This window comes from Bufo bufo, chromosome 7 (genome assembly GCF_905171765.1).
Source record: "Bufo bufo chromosome 7, aBufBuf1.1, whole genome shotgun sequence".
Classification (NCBI taxonomy): Eukaryota; Metazoa; Chordata; class Amphibia; order Anura; family Bufonidae; genus Bufo; species Bufo bufo.
The window spans coordinates 123,849,834-123,875,001 of NC_053395.1; the positions used below are offsets into that span (position 1 = coordinate 123,849,834).

The 25,168-nt window shown below is 42.7% G+C and overlaps 1 protein-coding gene across 6 annotated transcripts in view; it reads right to left on the reverse strand.

The window, feature by feature from the left end:
• PIKFYVE (phosphoinositide kinase, FYVE-type zinc finger containing) overlaps nt 1-25,168 on the reverse strand; it is a 326,446-nt gene that overhangs the window by 27,657 nt on the left and 273,621 nt on the right. For 4 of the 6 annotated variants that reach the window (XM_040441689.1, XM_040441688.1, XM_040441692.1 and 1 more), the window contains 2 exons: nt 12,183-12,347; nt 7,185-7,244 (listed from right to left, as the gene is read on the reverse strand). In XM_040441689.1, the coding sequence (XP_040297623.1) occupies nt 7,185-7,244; nt 12,183-12,347 (225 nt within the window). The remainder of the gene's footprint in view (nt 1-7,184; nt 7,245-12,182; nt 12,348-25,168) is intronic. The other 2 variants (XM_040441690.1, XM_040441691.1) reach the window with 2 other exon arrangements.

Here is a 25,168-nt window from a genome sequence, read left to right on the forward strand (position 1 = left end):
ATCCACAGTATATATATATATATGGACATATGTATATATGTGTGTATGTTCTGCAATCACTCAAAAATGCAACCATCGATTTCAACGAAACTTGGTATACACATACCTTGCTACCTGGAAAAAAATCTTGTGGGGGTCTCAGCTCTCTAGGACGTACCGTTCCTGAGATATTCATAAATATAACCTGCATTAGCCGTTACAAGCCAGCAAATCTTTCTCTTCATATCCCGACTACCAGACACACGGTCACATGTCCCTTATCAGCCAATAGAAGCTCGCAGGCTGTTAGTCTCCATATACACACAGTTTTACTCCAGGTTTCCATAACAACCCAGCCAACCCAAGTCACACAACTACACTGCTACATGCATCCATCTTGGATGGATTTTCTTGCGACTGTCGTGTCGCAGGGCGGGCACCGTGGAGGTCACAAAGGGGCGGGCACCGTGGAGGTCACAAAGGGGCGGGCACCGTGGAGGTCACAAAGGGGCGGGCACCGTGGAGGTCACAAAGGGGCGGGCACCGTGGAGGTCACAAAGGGGCGGGCACAGTGGAGGTCACAAAGGGGCGGGCACAGTGGAGGTCACAAAGGGGCGGGCACCGTGGAGGTCACAAAGGGGCGGGCACCGTGGAGGTCACAAAGGGGCGGGCACCGTGGAGGTCACAAAGGGGCGGGCACCGTGGAGGTCACAAAGGGGCGGGCAATGTGGAGGTCACAAAGGGGCGGGCACTGTGGCGGTCACTGGGAAAGGGTTGGACACTGTGGAGGTCACTGAGAAAGGGACGGGCACTGGGGAGGTCACTGTTAAAGGGACAGGGTGCTGTACAGGTCACAGTTAAGGGGGCGTGCCCCTGAGAAGGTCAATGTCAAGGGAGTGAGGTGCTGTGAAACTCACTGTTAAAGGGGTGGGCTGCTGTGAGGGTTAAAGTTAAGAGGGCGGGCTGCTGTAGACGTCCCATTGTAAGGAGGCGGGGCACTGTGGGGGTCAGTGTTAAGGAGTGAGGGGTAGTGGAGTTCACTGTTAAGGGGGCAGTAGAGGTCACATTTATGGGGGATACTGTGGATATCTTTTAACGACACATACAAACATTAAATTAAATAGATGAAATATACCCGTGCAAAGCCGGGTCCTTCTGCTAGTATTCTGTATATTACAGTAGAAGCAAAGTAGATGACATGTTGACAAATCTGACCCCTCCACATGGTGCGTAAATGAAAACGTGGTGTAGATTTTTATTCCATTCTTTCTGTGGATTTTCACTGCAGATTTTATGATTTGCAACTCATATGGTAAAATCTTCAGCAAATGTGCATCAAAATCTGTGTGTGAAACATTGGCCCAGACTTACTAACCCGAAAGATGGCTTAAGCTTAGAGAGTCCATCTAGACCTGCACAAGAGTTATCACAGGGGTCAGGCTGGATGATACATCTGGTGCAGACACTTTTCTCTGACAGATTTGTATGCCAGAATTGTGGCGCATTTTAGGCCCAACCCCTTTCCCTGCCCTGCCTCTGTCTTCGCATGTTGGTAAAAAGTGTAGAACCTTATATGCGCCAAACTGTACCACTTTGTAGGCATTTTTTGTGCAGACACATTGGTAAATCTGGGCCATTGTGTCAAAATTCAAAATTGATTTTTTTTTTCCATCCCGCATGGAGTTATTGATTCCCTCGAAAACAAGGAAATCCATCCTTTTACTGCCTCAAAAGGGGTTGGCCCATTTTGGACAGTGGGGCACATTGCTAATGTCTGTCCACCTCAGGGACCCACATCTATACTTAGAACCGAGCCTGCCAAGTTCCGGAGGGCGCACAGCGCATATGTGGCTGACCTCCAGTAATTTCTATGGGACTGCAGAAAATAGCCAAGCGACTTGCTCGGCTATTTCCAAAAGTCCCATTGAAATGAATGGGAAGAGCAACGCACAAGCAAGGCAACTGATCCATTCACTTCCATTCACTCTATTCCATTCACTTATTTTTCTGGCATAAAAATCTTAATGTCTAGGATGGGAATACCCTTTTACAGGGTAGGCTACTTTCACACCTGCGTTCGGTGCGGATCTGTCTTGTATCTGCACAGACGGATCAGCACCGATAATGCAAATGCTTGTATTCGTTCAAAACGGATCTGTTTGCATTATTCTTAAAAATAAAAAAAAGTCTAAGTCAAAACGGATCCGTCCTGACTTACATGGAAAGTCAATGGGGAACGGATCTGTTTTCAAATGCACCAGATTGTGTCAGTGAAAACGGATCCGTCTCCATTGACTTACATTGTAAGTCAGGACGGAACCATTTGGCTCCGCATCGTCAGGCGGACACCAAAACGCTGCACTATACAAAACGCTGCACTATAAGTACTATAAACCTTTGTTGAAAGGGGCAGATGTGCTGCTCAGAACTATCTTCCCCTTCGGCTAGTCTTGGCTTTTCGAGCATGTGAAGTATGGATCCATAGAAAGTATGAGAAATCTTTATCTATATCTCCACACGCTCAAAAAGGAAAGCAGAGTCAATGAAAGCGGAAGGGGCAGAGCGTGCTGGGCAGGGCTTCTGCCCCTTTGTGGTATATTTTTTTAAATTAACATTTGCCTTGTAGGGCCACCTCAGCTAAATTAAATGGTGCCTTTCACATAGCGATCCCTTGCTCCTTTCTCTAGAAAAGTTCTTTAAATCCATATGCAGATGAGCAGCCACCAAGCCACTGTGTGCACCGTGCTCCTCCTGCTTCCTCCGTCGGCCCCTTGCTCTCCATTTTGACTGCCAGGGCCTGGTTTTAGCATATTTATCTTACCTGGAACAGTCAATCAAGAATTAGGGGCTCGTAAAGGAAGAAGGAGCAAGGGTGGACAGAATGGCTTCAGCCTGCCCTCGGGGAACTTAACTGCCCATTTGCAAAAGTCCATATTCTCCAAAGTGGAGCAACGGATTGCTAAGTAAAAGATTGCATTCAGCTAGGTTTATCAGTGAATTTCCTGGTGACAGACTTCCATTAAACAATACTGTTCTCTCGAGTAATATATTGTACACTCTATGGTAATGTATACAGAAACTTGTCCACATGAATCAAAAAAATATGCCGGGGACATAGACCAGAAAGAAAAAGTATGTGCAGGTGCACTGAATGCTGACTGAAAAAAACGGATGAACTGTGGGTTAGCAAGTGTAGAATAAAAGCAATGTTGCTGTGAACCCTGGAGATCCAGAGGAATTCACCAGAAGACCGCAGCAATCAGGCCAATAGGGAAGATAAACTGATTGCAGCTGCACTATGAGGCTTTGCAAACCAGTATCTGTGCCAAAGAGCATCACTGCCGAGCCCTGCTCTCAACATCATTGCGTCTGCCTGGGATTACATAAAGAGATAGAAGGATTTGAGAAAGCCTATGTCCACAGAAGATCTGTGCTTAGTTTTCCAAGATGTTTGAAACAACCTCCTTCAGAATCTGTGTGCAAGTGTGCCTAGAAGAACTGGTGTTGTTTTGAAGGCAAAGGACGGTCACACCAAATACGGATTTGATTTAGATCGCCCTATTGCTCATTCATTTGTATTTTGTTAACTAACTGTTAACACGGTTTTGAAAGCATTCTTACTTTTTCCTCACCTACCTAAAACTTGCCCAGCACTGTCTTTTATTGGATAATTGCACACACACACACAAAACACCAGATAAATCACAGCACAGATGCAATAAATGAATCACTATATATGTCAAGCAGTGGAAAAAAAACGAACGTTCAGTGGTGTCATCAATTGCAGTTTCCCAGAAAATGTTCTAGTAGTAATTAATGTAGGCTGGGGATACCTACTGAATGAAAACTCTTCAAAGCTCAAGTTGCTTACCTGCTTTCCTAGTGTATCATATATAATTGGTCACAAGCCTCCAGCGCTGCAGAATATGTTTGCACATTATAAATAATTGACAATATGTCCTAACTGCATCAACACTACCAGAAGAAAGTCTCTTATCTAAAATGCCTCATATCAATTTCATACACTAAGCAGCCTTCTTTAAATCTTGAGAAAAGCCACAGTGCGACAGCAGAAATGTCAAATCTGTCTATTTTAAGAGTGCAAAATTCTAGGTGGTAGAAGAAAAACCTACATAAATCATACATTCACTGAAATATAGCTGCAATGTAATAACATACAGTCTGACTACATTACACAACAATACAATTTCCAATTGGCTGTAGTAATTTGTCCTTAAATGGGTTTTCCAGGGTAAACTGTAAAAAATGGGGCAGAATGGCAAGCAACCATTACCAACCACACCAATTCTTAACAGTCCCTGGGAACCCCTCTAAAGATCCCATTCATGGAGATCAGTGTTGGACTGGGGAACCAGTAACATTTATTTTGGGGGCCCACCGTACGGATTCATTTAAATATAATAAATATTTTAACAAGTTTTTTATATGAACATAGGCTGGTTGAGGTGCATTGAATATATGTATGTAGTGCAGTAAGTCTACTGTATTATGTGCCACTTGTGCAGGGGGTGGGAGACTAGGGGCCCAACTTGCTCAGGGGCCCACCTGGGGATTCCCCTGTACCCCTGTGGGCCAGTCCGAGCCGGATGGAGATAAAAAAATTGGTCTGATTTCAGCTAGTCGACCATTATTGTACGCCATGGCCAGCAGCAGACTTGTTTCTGCTGAGATGTGATTGACCAGGTTGGAAAATACTTGTGTTAAAGAAGACCCGTCACCTCCCCTGACATGCCTGTGTTAGTAGTAATTCTGGAGCATCTCTTCTTATGGCAGTGTGCCATTCCTTTATAACTTCTAGTAGAAATAATGCACAGAGCCACAAGAAGAGATGCTCCAGAATAATCATTACATGGGGAATGCATGTACCTTAACACCGGCATGTCGTTAGTGGTGACAGCAGATGATCCTGAGCACTGAAAAACGTACATGTGGTAGGGCTCATGCACATGAATGTATTTTTTTTTTTGGTGTCCATTCTGTTTTTTTTTTTTTTTTTTTTTTGGGGGGGGGGGGGGGGCCATATGCGAAAACATTCACTTCAGTGGGGCCACAAAAGAAAACAGAAATGACTCTGTGTGCATTCTGTGTCCGTATGTCCGTTCTGCAAAAAAAAAAAACGTCCTATTATTGTCCGCATTACGGACAAGGATAGGACTGTTCTAAATGCACACAACCAGTACCCATGTTCTGTGCATCCGCAATTTGCAGACCGCAAAACACCCAACGGCCATGTGCAGGAGCCCTTAATATACCCTAAATGCTACTTGTATCTTTTGGGAATTTAATTTTTCTGTACCTTCTATCTCCTCTTTAACAGGTCACATAAAAAGCTACAGGGATGAGGTGGTTGTGTATATATATATATATATATATATATATATATATATATACACACACACACACACTGCTCAAAAAAATAAAGGGAACACTTAAACAACACAATGTAACTCCAAGTCAATCACACTTCTGTGAAATCAAACTGTCCACTTAGGAAGCAACACTGAGTGACAATCAATTTCACATGCTGTTGTGCAAATGGGATAGACAACAGGTGGAAATTATAGGCAATTAGCAAGACACCTCCAATAAAGAAGTGGTTCTGCAGGTGGTGACCACAGACCACTTCTCAGTTCCTATGCTTCCTGGCTGATGTTTTGGTCACTTTTGAATGCTGGCGGTGCTTTCACTCTAGTGGTAGCATGAGACAGAGTCTACAACCCACACAAGTGGCTCAGGTAGTGCAGCTTTTCCAGGATGGCACATCAATGCGAGCTGTGGCAAGAAGGTTTGCTGTGTCTGTCAGTGTAGTGTCCAGAGCATGGAGGCGCTACCAGGAGACAGGCCAGTACATCAGGAGACGTGGAGGAGGCCGTAGGAGGGCAACAACCCAGCAGCAGGACCGCTACCTCCGCCTTTGTGCAAGGAGGAACAGGAGGAGCACTGCCAGAGCCCTGCAAAATGACCTCCAGCAGGCCACAAATGTGCATGTGTCTGCTCAAACGGTCAGAAACAGACTCCATGAGGGTGATATGAGGGCCCGACGTCCACAGGTGGGGGTTGTGCTTACAGCCCAACACCGTGCAGGACGTTTGGCATTTGCCAGAGAACACCAAGATTGGCAAATTCGCCACTGGCGCCCTGTGCTCTTCACAGATGAAAGCAGGTTCACACTGAGCACATGTGACAGACGTGACAGAGTCTTGAGACGCCGTGGAGAGCGTTCTGCTGCCTGCAACATCCTCCAGCATGACCGGTTTGGCATTGGGTCAGTAATGGTGTGGGGTGGCATTTCTTTGGAGGGCCGCACAGCCCTCCATGTGCTCGCCAGAGGTAGCCTGACTGCCATTAGGTACCGAGATGAGATCCTCAGACCCCTTGTGAGACCATATGCTGGTGCGGTTGGCCCTGGGTTCCTCCTAATGCAAGACAATGCTAGACCTCATGTGGCTGGAGTGTGTCAGCAGTGCCTGCAAGACGAAGGCATTGATGCTATGGACTGGCCCGCCCGTTCCCCAGACCTGAATCCAATTGAGCACATCTGGGACATCATGTCTCGCTCTATCCACCAACGTCACATTGCACCACAGACTGTCCAGGAGTTGGCAGATGCTTTAGTCCAGGTCTGGGAGGAGATCCCTCAGGAGACCGTCCGCCACCTCATCAGGAGCATGCACAGGCGTTGTAGGGAGGTCATACAGGCACGTGGAGGCCACACACACTACTGAGCCTCATTTTGACTTGTTTTAAGGACATTACATCAAAGTTGGATCAGCCTGTAATGTGTTTTTTCACTTTAATTTTGAGTGTGACTCCAAATCCAGACCTCCATGGGTTGAAAAATTTGATTTTCCATTTTTTTTTTTGTGTGTGATTTTGTTGTCAGCACATTCAACTATGTAAAGAACAAAGTATTTCAGAAGAATATTTAATTAATTCAGATCTAGGATGTGTTATTTTTGTGTTCCCTTTATTTTTTTGAGCAGTGTATATATATATATATATATATATATATATATATATATATTTATTAATTTTTTTCCTTTTGTTGTGCAACTTAATTTCTTGCTCCAAGATGGCAGAGAACATCTGCAATGCATTCACATATCTAACCACACTGTTTCACCTTTGAAAATATGATCAAGTATGGCACGGCTCAGGGAACACAATGGCTAATTCATACTTACGCAGCTCAACATGTGGGTTCCCAGACTGTTTTTTCTGCTTATCTCCACCATCGGGATCATCTAAAGAAAAAAATTAAATATAAAAGTTAGGAGATTTCAGGGAAAACACAAGCATTGGTCCTTGCACTCCAGTCAGTTAATGAAATATGTTCTACTGAGATCTAGATAACTATACAATAGGGTTTTTTCTGTTCTTTTTGTTTCTACCACTTCTAAGCTTCAAGGCCATATGCCAGATGTATTTGACAATGCTTCATTTGAGGACAACACACACCTGTTAAAGAGGACCTTTCACTAGTGTACAAACTAAAAACTAACTATATCTGTGGGCAGAGCGGCACCCAGGGGTCCCCCTGCACTTACTAATATGTCCGGGCGCCGCTCCGTTCGCCCGGTATAGGCTCTGGTGTCTGCAGCTCCGTCTGTTGTACTGGACTGATTTTTTGGTATGAGGCGTGTCCCTTGCTGCAGCGCTGGCCAATCGCAGCGCACAGCTCATAGCCAGGCTATGAGCTGTGCGCTGCGATTGGCCAGCGCTGCAGCAAGGGACACGCCTCATACAAACAATCAGTCCAGTACAACAGACGGAGCTGCAGACACCGGAGCCTATACCGGGCGAACGGAGCGGCGCCCAGACATATTAGTAAGTGCAGGGGGACCCCTGGGTGCCGCTCTGCCCACAGATATAGTTAGTTTTTAGTTTGTACACTAGTGAAAGGTCCTCTTTAAGCAATATGCTGGAACATCCTGTGCCCGTCACTAAAGGTAAACAATACTGCCTGCATATCATACAGAGTGAGCTCTAAGCTCACCGAGATTTGAGCCAAGTGACTGTTTCTTTAATTTATCAGTAAATCGTTTACTCACTTAAGGTGGATTTACACAGCCTGATATTCAGCCATATTATAAGGAACGAACATTCAATTCCGACAATCTGCTTGTCTAAAGGTGCCGCCGATCACCCAATGAATGAGCGAAATGCTCTTTCATTGGGTGAAACTGTAGTTCGTGCAAGCAAGTAAATTATCTCTTCTGGCCAGCAAATGAGGACAAGCGACGGCAATAGTGATCGCTCGTTCTTTTACTGTGCAGGTGATCGCTACATGTAGATTCAGCACTTCACCTCCACTTAAAGGGGTTCTCCGGGAATTAAGAAAATGAAAATACATTTCATTAGTTATATAATATGGCCTATTCAGCTGGTATACACTTGTATATGTTGTCCGCTCTCTACCGAAAATAAAGGGAAGATTGTTATAGCGCAAAGTGGTGAGTGCCGTCCGTTTGTCTCTATTTGTACATTTAATTAGTTATAATGGCTCATTTTGTCTAGGGAGCAATCATCAGGAGAAATAAAATGTCTGCTGTCCCATTAGTACACACAAAACCTGTCCTGATCACACAGCAGGACAAGTTACTTCACAGCACTGAGGTAAAGAGCTGCCTCATCCTCCTCTCTGCTCGTCAGGGATTGTGATTTTGAATAGTGTTGATTACGAATATTCGAATATCAATCAAAAACATCAATTTTTATCGCGAATATCGGCACTTCGAGAATTCGCGAATATTTAGAATATAGTGATATATATTCATAATTTCGAATATTCGAGATTTTTTTTAATTCAGTACACATGATCCCTCCCTGCTTCTAGCTTGTGGGCCAATGAGAAGGCTGCAATATCTTTGACTTTAGGAGTAGCATTTTCGTAATGTAAATTTTCGTAATGTAAATTTTCATAATGAGAATCAATGAGATCGTGAAAACTCAGATCCGATGGTATATTCTAACCCCCAGGCATTCCCATGGTGACGGAGACTCTAGTCGGGGAGGAGTATGCCAGAGTGGAACAACTGTACAGATTTTAAAAAAAGAAAAAAAGATGAATATTCAAAAACAAGAATATATAGCAATATAGCGAATATTCTACGAAATATTCACAAAATATTGCGAATTTGAATATGACCCCTGCCGCTCATCACTAATCTTGAATACAGATAAGATCTTCAGCTGAATCTCTGTGGGAATGGAGCTCATGAGGAGACATGAAGTACAGAGAGAACGGACAGGACAGACAGTGGTAATGTGGGGCTGTGGTAATGGAGACTGCACACAAGTGCTGCTGTTCACTAGCCACATCCCCACCTCCTCTCTGTACTTCCTGGCTGAGGAAATAAGTCACAAACCACATGTTTGCAACTTTTTAAACAACACTTGCGCCAAATTTTGTTCAAAAGGGCCTTTCTGCGCCGCCCTTGCCACCTTTTGAAAAGTGGGTGTGGTGAGGTTGGGGAGTGGGCAGGGACAGTGAGTTTGCTGCATTTATCTTCATTTGCTTCTGTTTTCAGGGGCAAAGGAAGACAGAAATCTATAGTAGCTCAGGGCTGTCGCAGATTTCAATCTGGAGCTGGTCTTTGCAATATCTCCCCCTTACTTCCTAGATTCCCCACAGATTACAGCTGCTAGCCCCAAAAGTGAGACACTTTGAGAAATCTGCCAAGAAAAGTGGCGTTAGGACTATCACATTTAAAAAATGTGTTATCTGACAAAAGGCACAAAGTGGTGTAAAAATGTCACAATTGTTGTAAAATGTTTTTGCAATTTCCAGCAAAATGTTACAAATCTACACCACGTCTCATTTGTTATGCTCTCTGCATGACATTTGCTAAATTTGGTCTTAACTTTCACCACTTTCATCTCCAGTTAGTTATGAAGCAAATTGCACCAAAATTGATAAATCTCCTCCTTTGTGTTCAGGTTATTGTCGAGGACTATTTTAACAGGTAGGCATTGTTTTATTTTACTCACTTACATAGCGCTGACATATTCCACAGCGCTTTACAGACATTATCACTATCCCCTTTCCCCAATGGGGATCATAATCTCAAAATTCCCGATCAGTATGTCCTTGGAGTGTGGAAGGAAACCGGAGTACCCGGAGGAAACTCGCACAAACACGGGGAGAACATACCAAACTCCATGCAGATGTTGACCTTGATTAGATTCAAACCTAGGACCCCAACGCTGCAAGGCACCAGTGCTAACCATTGAGTCTCCATAATGTCAAAAATTCAAACCAGCTATCCAGTTTTAAATATTCTCCTCACCAGCAGTGGGCTTCGGTGCTGGTGGGGTGGCTCCTAACATGCCCTGACGACCCAGTGCTCTAGGCTTATAAAGGGGATGCCCAGTTAATGACAATTTCACTCTTAATGCCAGCAGTTACCCTACCATCAAGACAAATAGAAGCAGACAGAAAAAGACAGCTGCCCAAAACTGAAGAGTTCTTTCAATGTAATTCAGAGACTAGGACTATTGGGAGACTGTTAAAAGTCGTAATATAATAAATACCTTAACATGCAGTACAATACAGAAGCATATTGGGGCAAAGAGCTATAAGGTAAGACATGATAGGAGAAATAAACAACAATACAGGTTGTGAAGCTGTAGATGGGAAAGCTAGACTTATGGGGGCATGGGCTCAATCGAGGGAACAACCGAGAGATTTTCTTTTTTTCTAAGTCACAGTGAAAAGACATTCTGTCTCAGTAAATTGTAAGGCAGACTGCAGATGTTAAGCAATATGCTTACTCGAAGCTTGGAAAGTGCTTCGCGTTAGATTCATGAATAAGAATGAGATGGGAATCTCTAACATTTTCCTGCTATTTGCCTTTTGATAAAATGTTGCCCTAAGCGCTCGGTTTGATCCAATTAATAAGCATCACAAGCACCTAATTAAGGATGTGAAATGGCCATAAAAATATATTCTAACCAAAGCTCATACAATGGTGGCCATTAAAAGTATTCTAATTAAATAAAATGATTTTAGATGAAGTAAAGAATGGATTGGTGCACTGCAATCAGGAGCTAGACCCACATAGCATCTACTGGCTTATAGCTCTTCACTTATGATTTTTGTAGACAAAATCAATAATTGCAATTATAATTACAGATGACTGTCGTATTAAAGGGGTTTTCCAAGCTCCAGATATTAATGACCTATCCTCAGGATAGGTCGTTAGTATCTGATGGGTGAGGTTCCGACATCCCGCACCCCCACTGAGCAGCTGTTCCCCACAGCATCTGATGCTGGAACTAGCACTTTGAATGGAATAGAAAGCACAGCTCTGTCCAAAGTGTAGTGGTTGTGCTACGTTACTGCAGCTCAACTCCCATGGGTGTGAATAGGATCTTAACTGCAGCAACTCAGCATGGCCACTACACTTTGAAGGGAGCTGTGCTTCCTGTGCCATTCACATTGCTAGATCTAGTGCCAGAGGCTGCAAGGAACAGCTGACTGGTGGGGGTGCGGGGTGTTGGACTTTATCCTGAATATGGGTAATCAATAACAGGAGAATGGAAATCCCCTTTAAAGTGGCCATACATATTAGATGGATGTTGGCTGAACCAGCTGATGTAGTGTATGGCAGTGTCCTGACTTTCCACTAATGAAAACAGAGGTCATTAAAAGCTACTTCAGCACATTATCCTATGCGGTCATGTGGAGAACATAGGTTTACAGTCTGTTAAATGTTTCATGACCAAAAAAGTTAACAACCAATTTTTGGATTATCCTACAATACAGTCTACAGCAGGGATGGCCAACCTGCGGCCCTCCAGTTGTTGTAAATCTACAACTCCCACCATGCCCTGATGTGGGAGTTGTAGTTTTACAGCAGCTGGAGAGCCTCAGGTTGGTCATCCCTTGTCTACAGCCAAGTTCATCTCAAGCACATTTAAGTGTTGCAGTATCCTTGCATATTGACTGGGTTGATAACCTACTTCAAGCACCTCAGAACACATCCAGAGTGTCCTGGCATAAATTACAATGTAAAACTTGGAATGTTACCTAGAAGAAGATGGTTCTGGATTGACCTTTTTTTTTTTAGAAAAGTTATATTTCATAAAGTAACATTGTACAGACATTACAGAACCTTAAGAGTGATGCCTGGTTTATCTTTTAGGTATAGTTTGCAGCACAATGAACATTTTACTAGTACCTTGATTTTCAGCTCCTTGGTTATCTGTACCTTCTCTCCCCATCTGCCCAACTTGATAATAAGCACTGTCGGCACCTCGTAAGGTTTCCTTTCTCGGTGCTGATAAGTCTGGACTCTTCCCACCTGTCCCACGAAAAAAAGACAAGACCCCTGAAGTCTTTTTACCTGAAACAGAAGTGAAAATATTTCTATATTTCTGATATTGTATAGTACGTTAGACAATACCACAAGATATTGACCCTTGCTTCATCACTGGCCAGTGAGCCTATAAAAGAGGATAACACTTCCTGTAAAAGATAACACCTTTAGAAGCAGGATCATAACATGGACAACAGATCCCCCCCCCCCCCCCCCCCCCCCTTCCACCACCACCACCTCTGTGCATATTGATTTCTGTACCGTAGGATACTTTCACACTAGCGTTATTATTTTCCGGTATTTAGATCCTTCATAGGGTCTCAATTCTGGAGAAAAAAAACGCTTCCATTTTGTCCCCATTCATTGTCAATGGGGACAAAGCGTAACTGGGGACAAAGCGTAACTGAACAGAACCTAATGCTCCAAAATACCTTCCGTTCCGTTCTCATACCGGAGAGCAAACCGCAGCATGCTGTGGTTTGCTTTCCGTCCTGAGATGCGGAGCAAAACGGATCCTTCATGACCCACAATGCAAGTCAATGGGGACATATCAGTTTTCTCTGACACAATAGAAAGCTGATCCGTCCTCCGTTGACTGTCAGTGGAGTTTATGACGGATCCGTCTCCGGTATGTTAAAGATAATACAACCAGATCTGTTCATAACGGATGCAGATTGTTGTATTATCCGTAACGGAAACGTTTTTGCTGAACCCTGCCGAATTCTGCAAAAACGCTAGTGTGAAAGTAGCCTTAGTCACACATTTTCTTGCTTACTTATACATTTTCTTTCTCACAAAGAGGCACTTAAGAAGGGGGCGGATAAGGAGCGGACCGGTGCGCTATTTAAAAGCGACCATGTCCGGCGCTCAAATTGCTGCTGCCACACACTGAAGGCCATGTTATGGACTGCCATACGCAGGACCTGTACTGAAGTTCTACGGCTGACCTACACTTTGGAACTTATTGGACAGTTAAGTAGTTTTGTTTAGGCAATTGATCAATGCTTTATATTGATCATAATATCATTGATTTCAACCTTATGACATCACTTGGTATATTGGTCCCCTGATGATTTGGCGCAAGCCAAGGAAAAGCGTTGGGACGTTTTTGTTACAGCTGTTTATATTTTCCTCCTTCCCCTTTCTTATATACCTTGATGAAGCTGGGCAATTACTGTCGTGTCTGGAGTAGGGAAAGATAGGGACATTGAGTGAGAGAGGTTTGATGCTATTTTTGGAGGGAGATATAGGGTTGTAGACCCAGTACCTTGTCTCTCGGATACCTCTTATCTAATCTAATATACCCCGATGCTCTCTAGTTGTATCCTTGTGACATATCGTATATTGTGGTATGCTTGTCACAGTCGGCATTCTCCCAGGTATACCTGGTTGACTGTAGGTTACATTCTGTGTGGGAAGGCAGATTCTTCTTTACTTTATTTGATACTTTTAAATTTGGGCTCATATTTTTAGCCATTTATGCATTAAATGTTAAGTTTTAATGTCGGTTACCTACCCCATGTGAATTGTTCACTTAAGAAGGTTATACACATAAGATTATGATCGTCCAAAAGTGGACAAACAAAAATTAAAAATTAAAAAACCTGAATTGTTTCTCGTTCACCAGCTTGAATGTCACCAAATGTCACCAAACATCACCTTTTCCTGAATAAGCACAAGGCTTGATCTAAAATGAAAACTTGAAAGATGGCTGAAAGAGGAGGAGCTTGTGGCCTACACTGGGAGGTGTGGTGTAACTTAACATGGTTACACAGTTTGTAAGTCTGAAAAAAGACATCCGTCCATCTAGTTCAGTCTATAATCCTGCAAAGGGGGGGGGGGGGAAATCAGAATAACTCTCTGGATCAACAACCCTTCTCCAGAATTCTACTAACTATAACCTGTATTATTATCACACTCCACATACAGTAGATGGCATAGAAGGGCTGATGGCGCTGGGTGGGGGACATGACATGGAGGGGCTGATATAATGGCACTGTGGGAGTGGGGGACATGGTGGATGGCATGGAGGCACTGGGGGAGGGGGACATGGCAATGGATGGCATGGAGGGACTGGGGGAGGGGGGACACAACATAGCAATTGGGCTGGCAATGGATGGCATGGAGGGGCTGATGGCACTGGGGGAGTGGGAGACATGGTGGATGACATGGAGGCACTGGGGAAGGGGGACATGGCATGGAGAGTGCTGATCTGATGGCACTGGGGGAGTGGGAGACATGGAAATTGGGCTGGCAATGGATGGCATGGAGGGGCATACCCTAGATACACATTCTGGCAGAAGAACAGCCTGTTGGGGTATACCGTATTGGGTATAGCCGGATACAACCAGCTATATGCTCTCATTAACTATAATGTGTTACAAGGCCATCTGGCCATGTTCCAGCATACAGTTTTTTTTTTTTGCCCTGACAAAACCCAGCTTGAATGCTGTAACAAGGCCGGACCCCATTACAGTGAGTCGCTGCAGCATCCGGCAGTATCCAGCTATGCCCGATATGGTACATTCTAGCTGTATATTGCAGCTGTGAAAGAAGCCTTATGTGTGTACAATTATTTGCTATACCACTGTAAGAAATAAAAATATTGTTTTTATAAAGCAATATGTCATTTTAAGAAGGTTTTTCTCATTAGAGTACTCAGTTAATCGTAAAAATAATCGGTAGAATACTCGATTACTAAAATAATCGTTTGCTGCAGCCCTAAGATACACATACAAACTTCTGTTGTAAAACTGGGTTGTTATATCTCAACTTCTCTAAAGAAAGACACTGTCTTAAACAGTTCCAATTTATACAAACTGTATGATTGCACACTCATGTTCCCCACTAGTCAATCTGACTATTCCAGAAACCCTCTTTAGTCATCTCTACCATATTCAGACTGCTTCCCTCTCTCTAAAAAAAACATCTAGTCTGTCTCTCTATTATGTGACTCAACTGGGCACAATCAGCCTTCTCATCTGACTCCTGTCATCTAACTGCCCCTTCCCTGGAATGTTGGAACTTTTATCCCCTCTGCCTAGCCCACTTCCTCCATGTGGATGGTACCATGCATCCAAACCGGCCATTACAACCCCCGTGGAAGGGAGAGACCCGATAGGACCTACACCTTCTTAAGCCCCACTCTAAACACATACGTTTGTGCACACTATCACTCATACCCACAACAGCCAACATCATCACAAATTAACATTAAAAAAAAATCTGCAACAAACATAAGCTTATCTCTACCTTCTCATTAACTACATCCCACTAACAGAAACCTCACAACTGCAAAGTGTTAAACTCATCCGTAAAAACAAATGTATATATATACACAGTTGCAAGAAAAAGTATGTGAACCCTTTGGAATGATATGGATTTCTGCACAAATTGATCATAAAATGTGATCTGATCTTCATCTAAGTCACAACAATAGACAATCACAGTCTGCCTAAACTAATAACACACAAATAATTAAATGTTACCATGTTTTTATTGAACACACCATGTAAACATTCACAGTGCAGGTGAAAAAAGTATGTGAACCCTTGGATTTAATAACTGGTAGAACCTCCTTTTGCAGCAATAACTTCAACCAAACGTTTCCTGGGATGCAGATCAGACGTGCACACCGGTCAGTAGTAATTCTTGACCATTCCTCTTTACAGAACTGTTTCAGTTCAGCAATATTCTTGGGATGTCTGGTGTGAATCGCTTTCTTGAGGTCATGCCACAGCATCTCAATCGGGTTGAGATCAGGACTCTGACTGGGCCACTCCAGAAGGCGTATTTTCTTCTGTTTAAGCCATTCTGTTGTTGATTTACTTCTATGCTTTGGGTCGTTGTCCTGTTGCAACACCCATCTTCTGTTGAGCTTTAGCTGGTGGACAGATGGCCTTAAGTTCTCCTGCAAAATGTCTTGATAAACTTGGGAATTCCTTTTTACTTCGATGATAACAACCCGTCCAGGCTCTGACGTAGCAAAGCAGCCCCAAACCATGATGCCCCCACCAACATACTTCACAGTTGGGATGAGGTTTTGATGTTGGTGTGCTGTGCCTCTTTTTCTCCACACATAGTGTTGTGTGTTTCTTCCAAACAACTCATCTTTGGTTTCATCTGTCCAACGAATATTTTGCCAATAATGCTGTGGAACATCCAGATGCTCTTGTGCAAACTGTAAACATGCAGCAATGTTTTTTTTGGACAGCAGTGGCTTCCTCTGTAGTATCCTCCCATGAAATCAATTCTTGTTTAGTGTTTTACGTATCGTAGATTCGCTAACAGGGATGTTAGCATATCCCAGAGACTTTTGTAAGTCTTTAGCTGACACTCTAGTATTCTTCTTCACCTCATTGTGCAGTCTGCGCTGTGCACTTGAAGTCATCTTTACAGGACGGCCACTCCTAGGGAGAGTAGCAGCAGTGCTGAACTTTCTCCATTTATAGACTTTGTCTTACCGTGGACTGATGAACAGCAAGGCTTTTGGAGATACTTTTATAACACTTTCCAGCTTTATGCAAGTCAACAAGTCTTCTGAGAGCGCATTTGTGCGAGGCATCATTCACATCAGGAAATGCTTCTTGTGAAAAGCAAACCCAGAAATGGTGTGTGTTTATTATAGGGCAGGGCAGCTGTAACCAACACCTCCAATCTCATCTCATGGATTGGACTCCAGTTGGCTGACCCCTCACTCCAATTAGCTCTTGGAGATGTCATTAGTCTAGGGGTTCACATACTTTTTCTACCTGTGCTGTGAATGTTTACATGGTGTGTTCAATAAAAACATGGTAACATTTAATTCTTTGTGCGTTATTAGTTTAAGCAGACTGTGATTGTCTATTGTTGTGACTTAGATGAAGATCAGATCACATTTTATGACCAATTTGTGCAGAAATCTATATCATTCCAAAGGGTTCACATACTTTTTCTTGCAACTGTATATATATACAGTACAGACCAAAAGTTTGGACACACCTTCTCATTCAAAGAGTTTTCTTTATTTTCATGACTATAAAGGCATCAAAACTATGAATTAACACATGTGGAATTATATACATAACAAACAAGTGTGAAACAACTGAAAATATGTCATATTCTAGGTTCTTCAAAGTATCCACCTTTTGCTTTGATTACTGCTTTGCACACTCTTGGCATTCTCTTGATGAGCTTCAAGAGGTAGTCCCCTAAAATGGTCTTCCAACAGTCTTGAAGGAGTTCCCAGAGATGCTTAGCACTTGTTGGCCCTTTTGCCTTCACTCTGCGGTCCAGCTCACCTCAAAACATCTCGATTGGGTTCAGGTCCGGTGACTGTGGAGGCCAGGTCATCTAGCGCAGCACCCCATCACTCTCCTTCACGGTCAAATAGCCCTTACTTTCAAAGTTTTCCTCAATTTTTCGGCTGACTGACCGACCTTCATTTCTTAAAGTAATGATGGCCACTCGTTTTTTCTTTACTTAGCTGCTATTTTCTTGCCATAATACAAATTCTAACTTTCTATTCAGTAGGACTATCAGCTGTGTATCCACCTCACTTCTCCTCAACGCAACTGATGGTCCCAACCCCATTTATAAGGCAAGAAATCCCACTTATTAAATCTGACAGGGCACACCTGTGAAGTGAAAACTATTTCAGGGGACTACCTCTTGAAGCTCATCAAGAGAATGCCAAGAGTGTGCAAAGCAGTAATCAAAGCAAAAGGTGGCTACTTTGAAGAACCTAGAATATGACATATTTTCAGTTGTTTCACACTTGTTTGTTATGTATATAATTCCACATGTGTGAATTCATAGTTTTGATGCCTTCAGTGTGAATCTACAATTTTCATAGTCATGAAAATAAAGAAAACTCTTTGAATGAGGTGTGTCCAAACTTTTGGTCTGTACTGTATATATAGTAAGGGATCGCTGTACTTGGGGGGGGGGGGGGGGGTCATTCTCACAAGAATCGTCTTCAGGACACCAGGTTTCAGGTCCAAACAGTGCATTTACTGTGCCTCAGCAAACCAAACATAAATAATACAAAATAAACACCTGCCTGGCTAGGCTCTAACTAAACATTAAGTTCCTGACTCACCTAAGTCACAGTTCACACCCTGTGAACCCATGCGGCTTTGTCACCCAATCTCCCACGGCCTCCTGGCTGTACAGAGTCCAGTACACCCACTGTCTCCAGTTCCGTGTTTAGGGTGGGGGATTGGGGCTTAGTAGTCCTCCTGACTATAGCCCTGCGACCCTCCCAGGCGTTGCTTCGTCACCCAACTCCAGGCTATTCCCCAGCCTTGTGGTCCCTCAGCCTTGCCCAGCTGAGACCACACAGACAGAGCCTCCAGGCCTCTGTCCACAGGTAACACACTCCCCCCTTGCTGACACCCTGGGAGGTGCTTTGTGCCAGCCTGATTACTTCCAGCTGGTCTTGCCTGTGGTGGAATAGGGATGTGGACCGAACTATCCACCCCTTCCTTGCCTCTACCCTGCGTGAGACCTGTCACTGTCTCACAATATATATATATATATATATATATATATATATATATATATATTTGTAGAAGAAGAACCCGTTTGAAAAGGAAGAGCCGTCAACCACATGGCCTATGAAGTTATTCTCAGTATTGAAGAATGATTTCCCATGAGGTCATACCAATCAAGAAATAGCACTAGAAGTATAGAATAATGGAAACCTTGCCAACAATAAGCTACAGTACATGAAAGAACCATGAGAGGCCCCTAAAAGAGAGCCTGCTAATGCTGTTCTGTAAAGAGCAGCCTTAATTTTTTTTAAATACAGTAAATTCTTTATCACAAATTAAACAGATTTTTGGACATTATAGATGTGAACGTTTAGCACTTTTTAAAGATTTTATTTTCCAGCTCTGAAATGTAATAAGACATAAATGAGGTCCCACAACAACAGCCTACAGAATCAATTGGTCTGTCATATGTAACTGAAAACTGAATACAATGTATATTTGGATAAATAGGAGTCACAGGAATCGCTTACTAAGTAGAAGGAAGATAAGATCCCATGTCTCCAACAAAAATCAGGCTTATACAGTTCTGTCACTCCGTCAGTGGCAAGTACATCTCACACTGCAATACACCTTGTATAATGTATAATCACCACATGTCTTTACCATCTCTCCTTGGCGAGAGCACCTTGAGGAGGATTATAGGCCATATATACTCCTCTGGAATTCAGGGAATAAAGGGATGCAAATAAGCTCTTTGCAAGCTCTGCCTCTAATGCCACCAGATGTACGGTAGCTATCCTATAAGTCAATGTTTGACCCTTTCAGTGGGCCTTGAGACATGACTTGGATAATAAATAAGTCAGCACCACATCAGCAGACAGCTGTTTTGGGGTGATTGTCACTCAAGCATGTATGGCCTATAAGCTTCCTTACGCCGATTAAAGCGTTCTTTCCCCAAAGAGAGATAGTACCCCCCAAATTCTGACTTGGGCCTCTCACCCAGTTAAGCCAGTACTCTCTGCACTGATGAGGGGCAATCACCCCCGAAATAGCTGTTTGCACATAAGGTGCTGGTATCCAGCATCTGTATTACTGTAACTATGCCAGAGTGGCAGCTTGTATCCCCGCAAGAAAAAAATGTTACCCAGTATTAATGAGACTATGCCACAATCTATACCCTGCTACAAAAGCAAAAATAAAGGGTGCACCATCTTGTGATGTGCCTGCATTTTCTGCGTAAGTAGAGGACAAAGCTCTATGATTTGCTAGGTCTGTGTCAAAAAGGAACTAAGTGCTGAGATCTGCACTTTCAATGTAGATGGTCTGAGACCCAAATCCAGACCTTGTTGGAGAAACTAAGATTTTCTGAATCTTCAGTTTCTCATGTTTAGCGGACGTTTCACCTGACCAGGAACAGAATTTTCTCCAGATCTTCAGATAAATAGTAGATGTGAATTTTTTTGTGCTAAACCTACGGTAAGTGTGGATATCACCCTATCTGAGAGACCCTGACATTTCAGAATCTCGATCTCAGGATCCATCCTGGCGGTTTGCAGAACTTTGGATGTGGGTGAACAATGGGCCCCTGTACTAGAATATCCTTCCTGTTGGGAAGAATACATGTTTCCTGTAGCAATAATCTGTTCAGCAGGAGAAACCAGCATCTCTTTGGTCAGAATGGGATGATCAGTATGAACGTCGACTTCTCATGAAGTGCTTTTTGTATTACTTGTGGGATCAACGGAAAAGGTGGAAAGTCATATGCCAGATCCCAATTCCAGGTCTGTGAGAAGGCAGCTATTTCCCAGGGGGTTGTCTTTGGGGACTATAGAGCAAAATCTTTGGACTTTTACATACTTGTTGATGCAAATACTGTAGATTCACAGACGGAGAACCCCATTTGTATTCTATCATCCTGAAAATCTCTGTATTACGTGACCACTCTCCCTGATCCAACTTTTCTCTGCTGAGAAAGTCCGCCACTTGGTTCCGAGACCCCTTGAGGTGAACCGCTGTTATGGAACTCACTCTTCTTTCCCCCAAGAGAAGATTTTTTCCAATAGGCTTATTAGCTTTTTGACTTTGTCCCTTCTTGGAGTTTGAGGTATGACACTGATGTTATGTTGTCTGACAATATTTTTAAATAGTGACCCTCCAGGATTCTTGATGCTGATCTTAGGGTTTACCATATTGCTCGTAGCTCTTGATAGTTTGAGGATTGGCTGGCTAGATCTGTAGGCCAGACACTCTGATAGAACTTGTCTCCTATTCTTGCTCCCCAGCTTGTTTTGCTTGCCTCTATTTGGACTTGTATAGTTGGAGATCTCTGCCATACCACTCCTCTGGTGAAATTTGTTGGTTTTGTCCACCAGTGAGGGATGCTTTTATGTGTTCCGGAATGGTGACCTTTGAATCTAGGGATGTCTGGCATCTGTCCCATTTTCTCAGCAACCATGATTGAAGGGTCTGAAATCTAGTCTGGCACCAGTTTATTGACAATATGCATGATGTTTGCAATCCCAGTAAGCCCATGGCTTCTCTGATGGAACACATCTTTGGAAATAATCAGATTTTCTGTTGCAGTGATTTTATTTTCTCCTGTGAAAGAAAGGACGTCTGTGTTTTTGAGGCCAGAATTATTCCCCAAAATCTTGCTTGTGTTGTTGGATGGAGACAAGTCTTTTTTAGGTTTACCACCCATCCTAGCTCTGATAAAAGGAACAAAAACCTGTTCAGGTCATGGTCTATCTAGCTCCTTGTGTCTGCTATGATTATGAAATCATCTAAATAGGGGATTATTATTAATCCCTCTTTCCTTATATTTGCCAACATTTCTATGTTAAACACTCTGGGAGCAGATGATATACCAAAAGGGAGAACGACGAATTGGAAATGACATACTTTTACAGTTAAATTTTTTAGAGCAAATCTCAGGCATCTTTGGGACTGCTCTTGGATTGGGACATGATAACATGCAGACTTTAAATCGATTGCACACACATTAACACATTTCTTTTTATCAGGGGAATGGTAGAATTTAGAGATGTCCTGTAGGTTATATATTTGTTTAGGCTCTTTAGATTTATTATTGTGCGGTAGGAACCTTCCGATTTCCCTACCATAAAAATAATGAAACCCATACCACTACCCCTAACTTCTGTAAGTCCTGGACTCCTTGGATGTTTTCCAGGTACATTTTTGATCTGTGTGCCATGACGAAATATTTGTCTGGGGGAGTTGATGAAAATTCTATTTTGTAGCCATTTTCTATAATGTTCAGAGCCAACGGATTTGTTGTTATAATTCTCCATTGGGATAGAAAGTTCTTCAGTCTCTCTCCTATTCTGGCATCATTGTTTGTCACTTGACTTGTTTTGCTGGTTAAGAAAAAATCTTCTTCCTCTGCCGCCTTTGGGGTAGCTCCAACATCCGGTCTTTCCTCTTCCACTAGTAGATCTCTGTTGGTTACCATAGGGACAAAAAGGAATTTTCCTTCTAACTGGTTTTTCTCCAGGAAAGCCCTTCTTGTCAGACGCTTTCTCAAGGATTGTACCTAGCAACTGACGAAAGAGGTCTCCCGATCATGACTTCATCCAAAGCGCTCTTCTGGTGGCATTAGAATGTGCCGCATCCTTTGCTGAAAACCTGACAGATTCAGCTGAAGCATCTGCAAGAAAAGCTGTTGCCGATCTTAGTAAAGGAAATGATTCAATTATCTTTTCTCTTGGAGTCTTGTTCTTTAGGTGGTTTTCCAGCTCGTTTGGCCAAAGGTACACAGACCTGGCTTACTGATGTTGCCGCTATATTTGTTTTCAATGCAAACATGGCTCCCTCCCATGATTTGCGTATAAGACTCTGCTTTTCTTTCCGTGGGGTCTCTCAGCTGAGATGAGTCCTCAAATGGCAGGGAGGTTTTCTTATTTATTTAGCCACTTAAAGTCAATTTTGAGATCTCAAATATTTTTGACTGTGTGGGATCAAAAGCTAGGCAGTTCTTGAATTCTCTGGATATGGCCAGTCTCTTTTCTGGGTCCAACCATTCATCCTATACCATAATTTTTATGTTTTCATTAATGGGGAAAACACTGGAGTGCTTGACTCTCAAACCCCCAAACATCTCCTGTATTGAATGGGTTTTCTGAATCTCCACAATGCCCTTTGTAGCTGTAACAGCTTTTAAAAGGTCATTCCTTTCAACCACTGAAAAATTGAATTTTTTCAATTCCTCATCTATCTCTCCCTCAGATAAAGGATCCTCCTCTTCTCACTGGTTGGAGGAAAAAGCCTCATCTCTTGGACCATCTGAGTCCAAGGAGGACTGAATTGTTATCTTTTGGCGTTTAGGAGGTTTTGGACATGGACTTGTATCTCTCATTGAGGCCAGGGAGGACTTAACCTCTTCATGAACCATGCACCTGAAAACCACCACGATAGATGGTTGCACCTCTCTTACAATGTTAGAAATACATTCTTTACGGCAGCACACTTCTAGAGCAGGTGCAATCCATGCCAAAGACCCAGGTCTACTTAATTAATCCTGAAAAAACAAAGGCAGCACTCCAAATTGTAGTAAGAAAAAGTGAAGGATTTATTCGCCCATGTGGCACCAACGTTTCAGCTCACTCACTGGAGTCAAGCTAAAGTGACATGTGCACAGTGTAGTATATTTATACCAATCACAATCAAGATGACATAATTGCATAGTTAATTGAATAAATTCAAGAAATTCATAAAAAATCCATAATAAAAGTGTTGCAATACATAGTGTCCATCCTGTGGTTTCCTCAATTTTCGATCGTGATTATCAGTGTGTGCATACCTTGAAGCATATCAATGTAGTCCATAATAAATACATAATTACTAGTGTAGACATGATTATCCTTAGGGGGAATCAGGTGAAGTGAAATTAAAATCAAAGTACATGATTGAACAGTCTCACGTGTTGCCAAGAACATGCAGGATCAAGTCAGTGTCAGGAAGTGCAATCTATGCATGCAACCCAAATCCGTCTTCTCGAGCGTAGCCTGCATGAATATTATTGCAGACATTCGAATGTTTCTCTGTGTTTCCATGGTGTTTACCAGGTATCAGATGGCTTCTCGCGAGAGAGTGAGGGAATGGGAATCCGTTCTCACACATCGTGAGAGATAATATTACCAGCGCCCGTACAGGCTCGGTTGAAGATGAAGCCGCAGCCATCTTTATTGTGGTTCCCTATATCAGTAATGATATTTTCACTACGTGCGAGAAGACGGTATTTGGGACGCATGCGCAGATTGGACTTCCTGACACTGACTTGATCCTGCATGTTCCCGGCAACACGTGAGACTGTTCAATCATGTACTTTGATTTTAATTTCACTTCACCTGATTCCCCCAAAGGATAATCATGTCTACACTAGTAATTATGTATTTATTATGGACTACATTGATATGCTTCAAGGTATGGACACACTGATAATCACAATAGAAAATTGAGGAAACCACAGGAGAGACACTATGAATTGCAACATTTTTATTATGGATTTTTATAGATTTTTAATAAATTTCTGGAATTTATTTAATTATGTAATCTCGATTGTGATTGGCATAAATATACTACACTGTGCACGTCACTTTAGCTTGACAAAGGCTCCAGTGAGCGAGCTGAAACATTGCTGCCACATGGGCGAATAAATCCTTCACTTTTTCTTACTACAATTTGGAGTGCTGCCTTCGTTTTTTCAGGGGATATATATATATATATATATATATATATATATATATATATATATATATATATATACATACATACACAGTACAGACCAAAAGTTTGGACACACCTTATCATTCAAAGAGTTTCTTTATTTTCATGACTATGAAGGCATCAAAACTATGAATTAACACATGTGGAATTATATACATAACAAACAAGTGTGAAACAACTAAAAATATGTCATATTCTAGGTTCTTCAAAGTATCCACCTTTTGCTTTGATTACTGCTTTGCACACTCTTGGCATTCTCTTGATGAGCTTCAAGAGGTAGTCCCCTGAAATGGTCTTCCAACAGTCTTGAAGGAGTTCACAGAGATGCTTAGCACTTGTTGGCCCTTTTGCCTTCACTCTGCGGTCCAGCTCACCCCAAACCATCTCGATTGGGTTCAGGTCCGGTGACTGTGGAGGCCAGGTCATCTGGCGCAGCACCCCATCACTCTCCTTCATGGTCAAATAGCCCTTACTCGGCTGACTGACTGACCTTCATTTCTTAAAGTAATGATGGCCACTCATTTTTCTTTACTTAGCTGCTTTTTTCTTGCCATAATACAAATTCTAACAGTCTATTCAGTAGGACTATCAGCTGTGTATCCACCTGACTTCTCCTCAACGCAACTGATG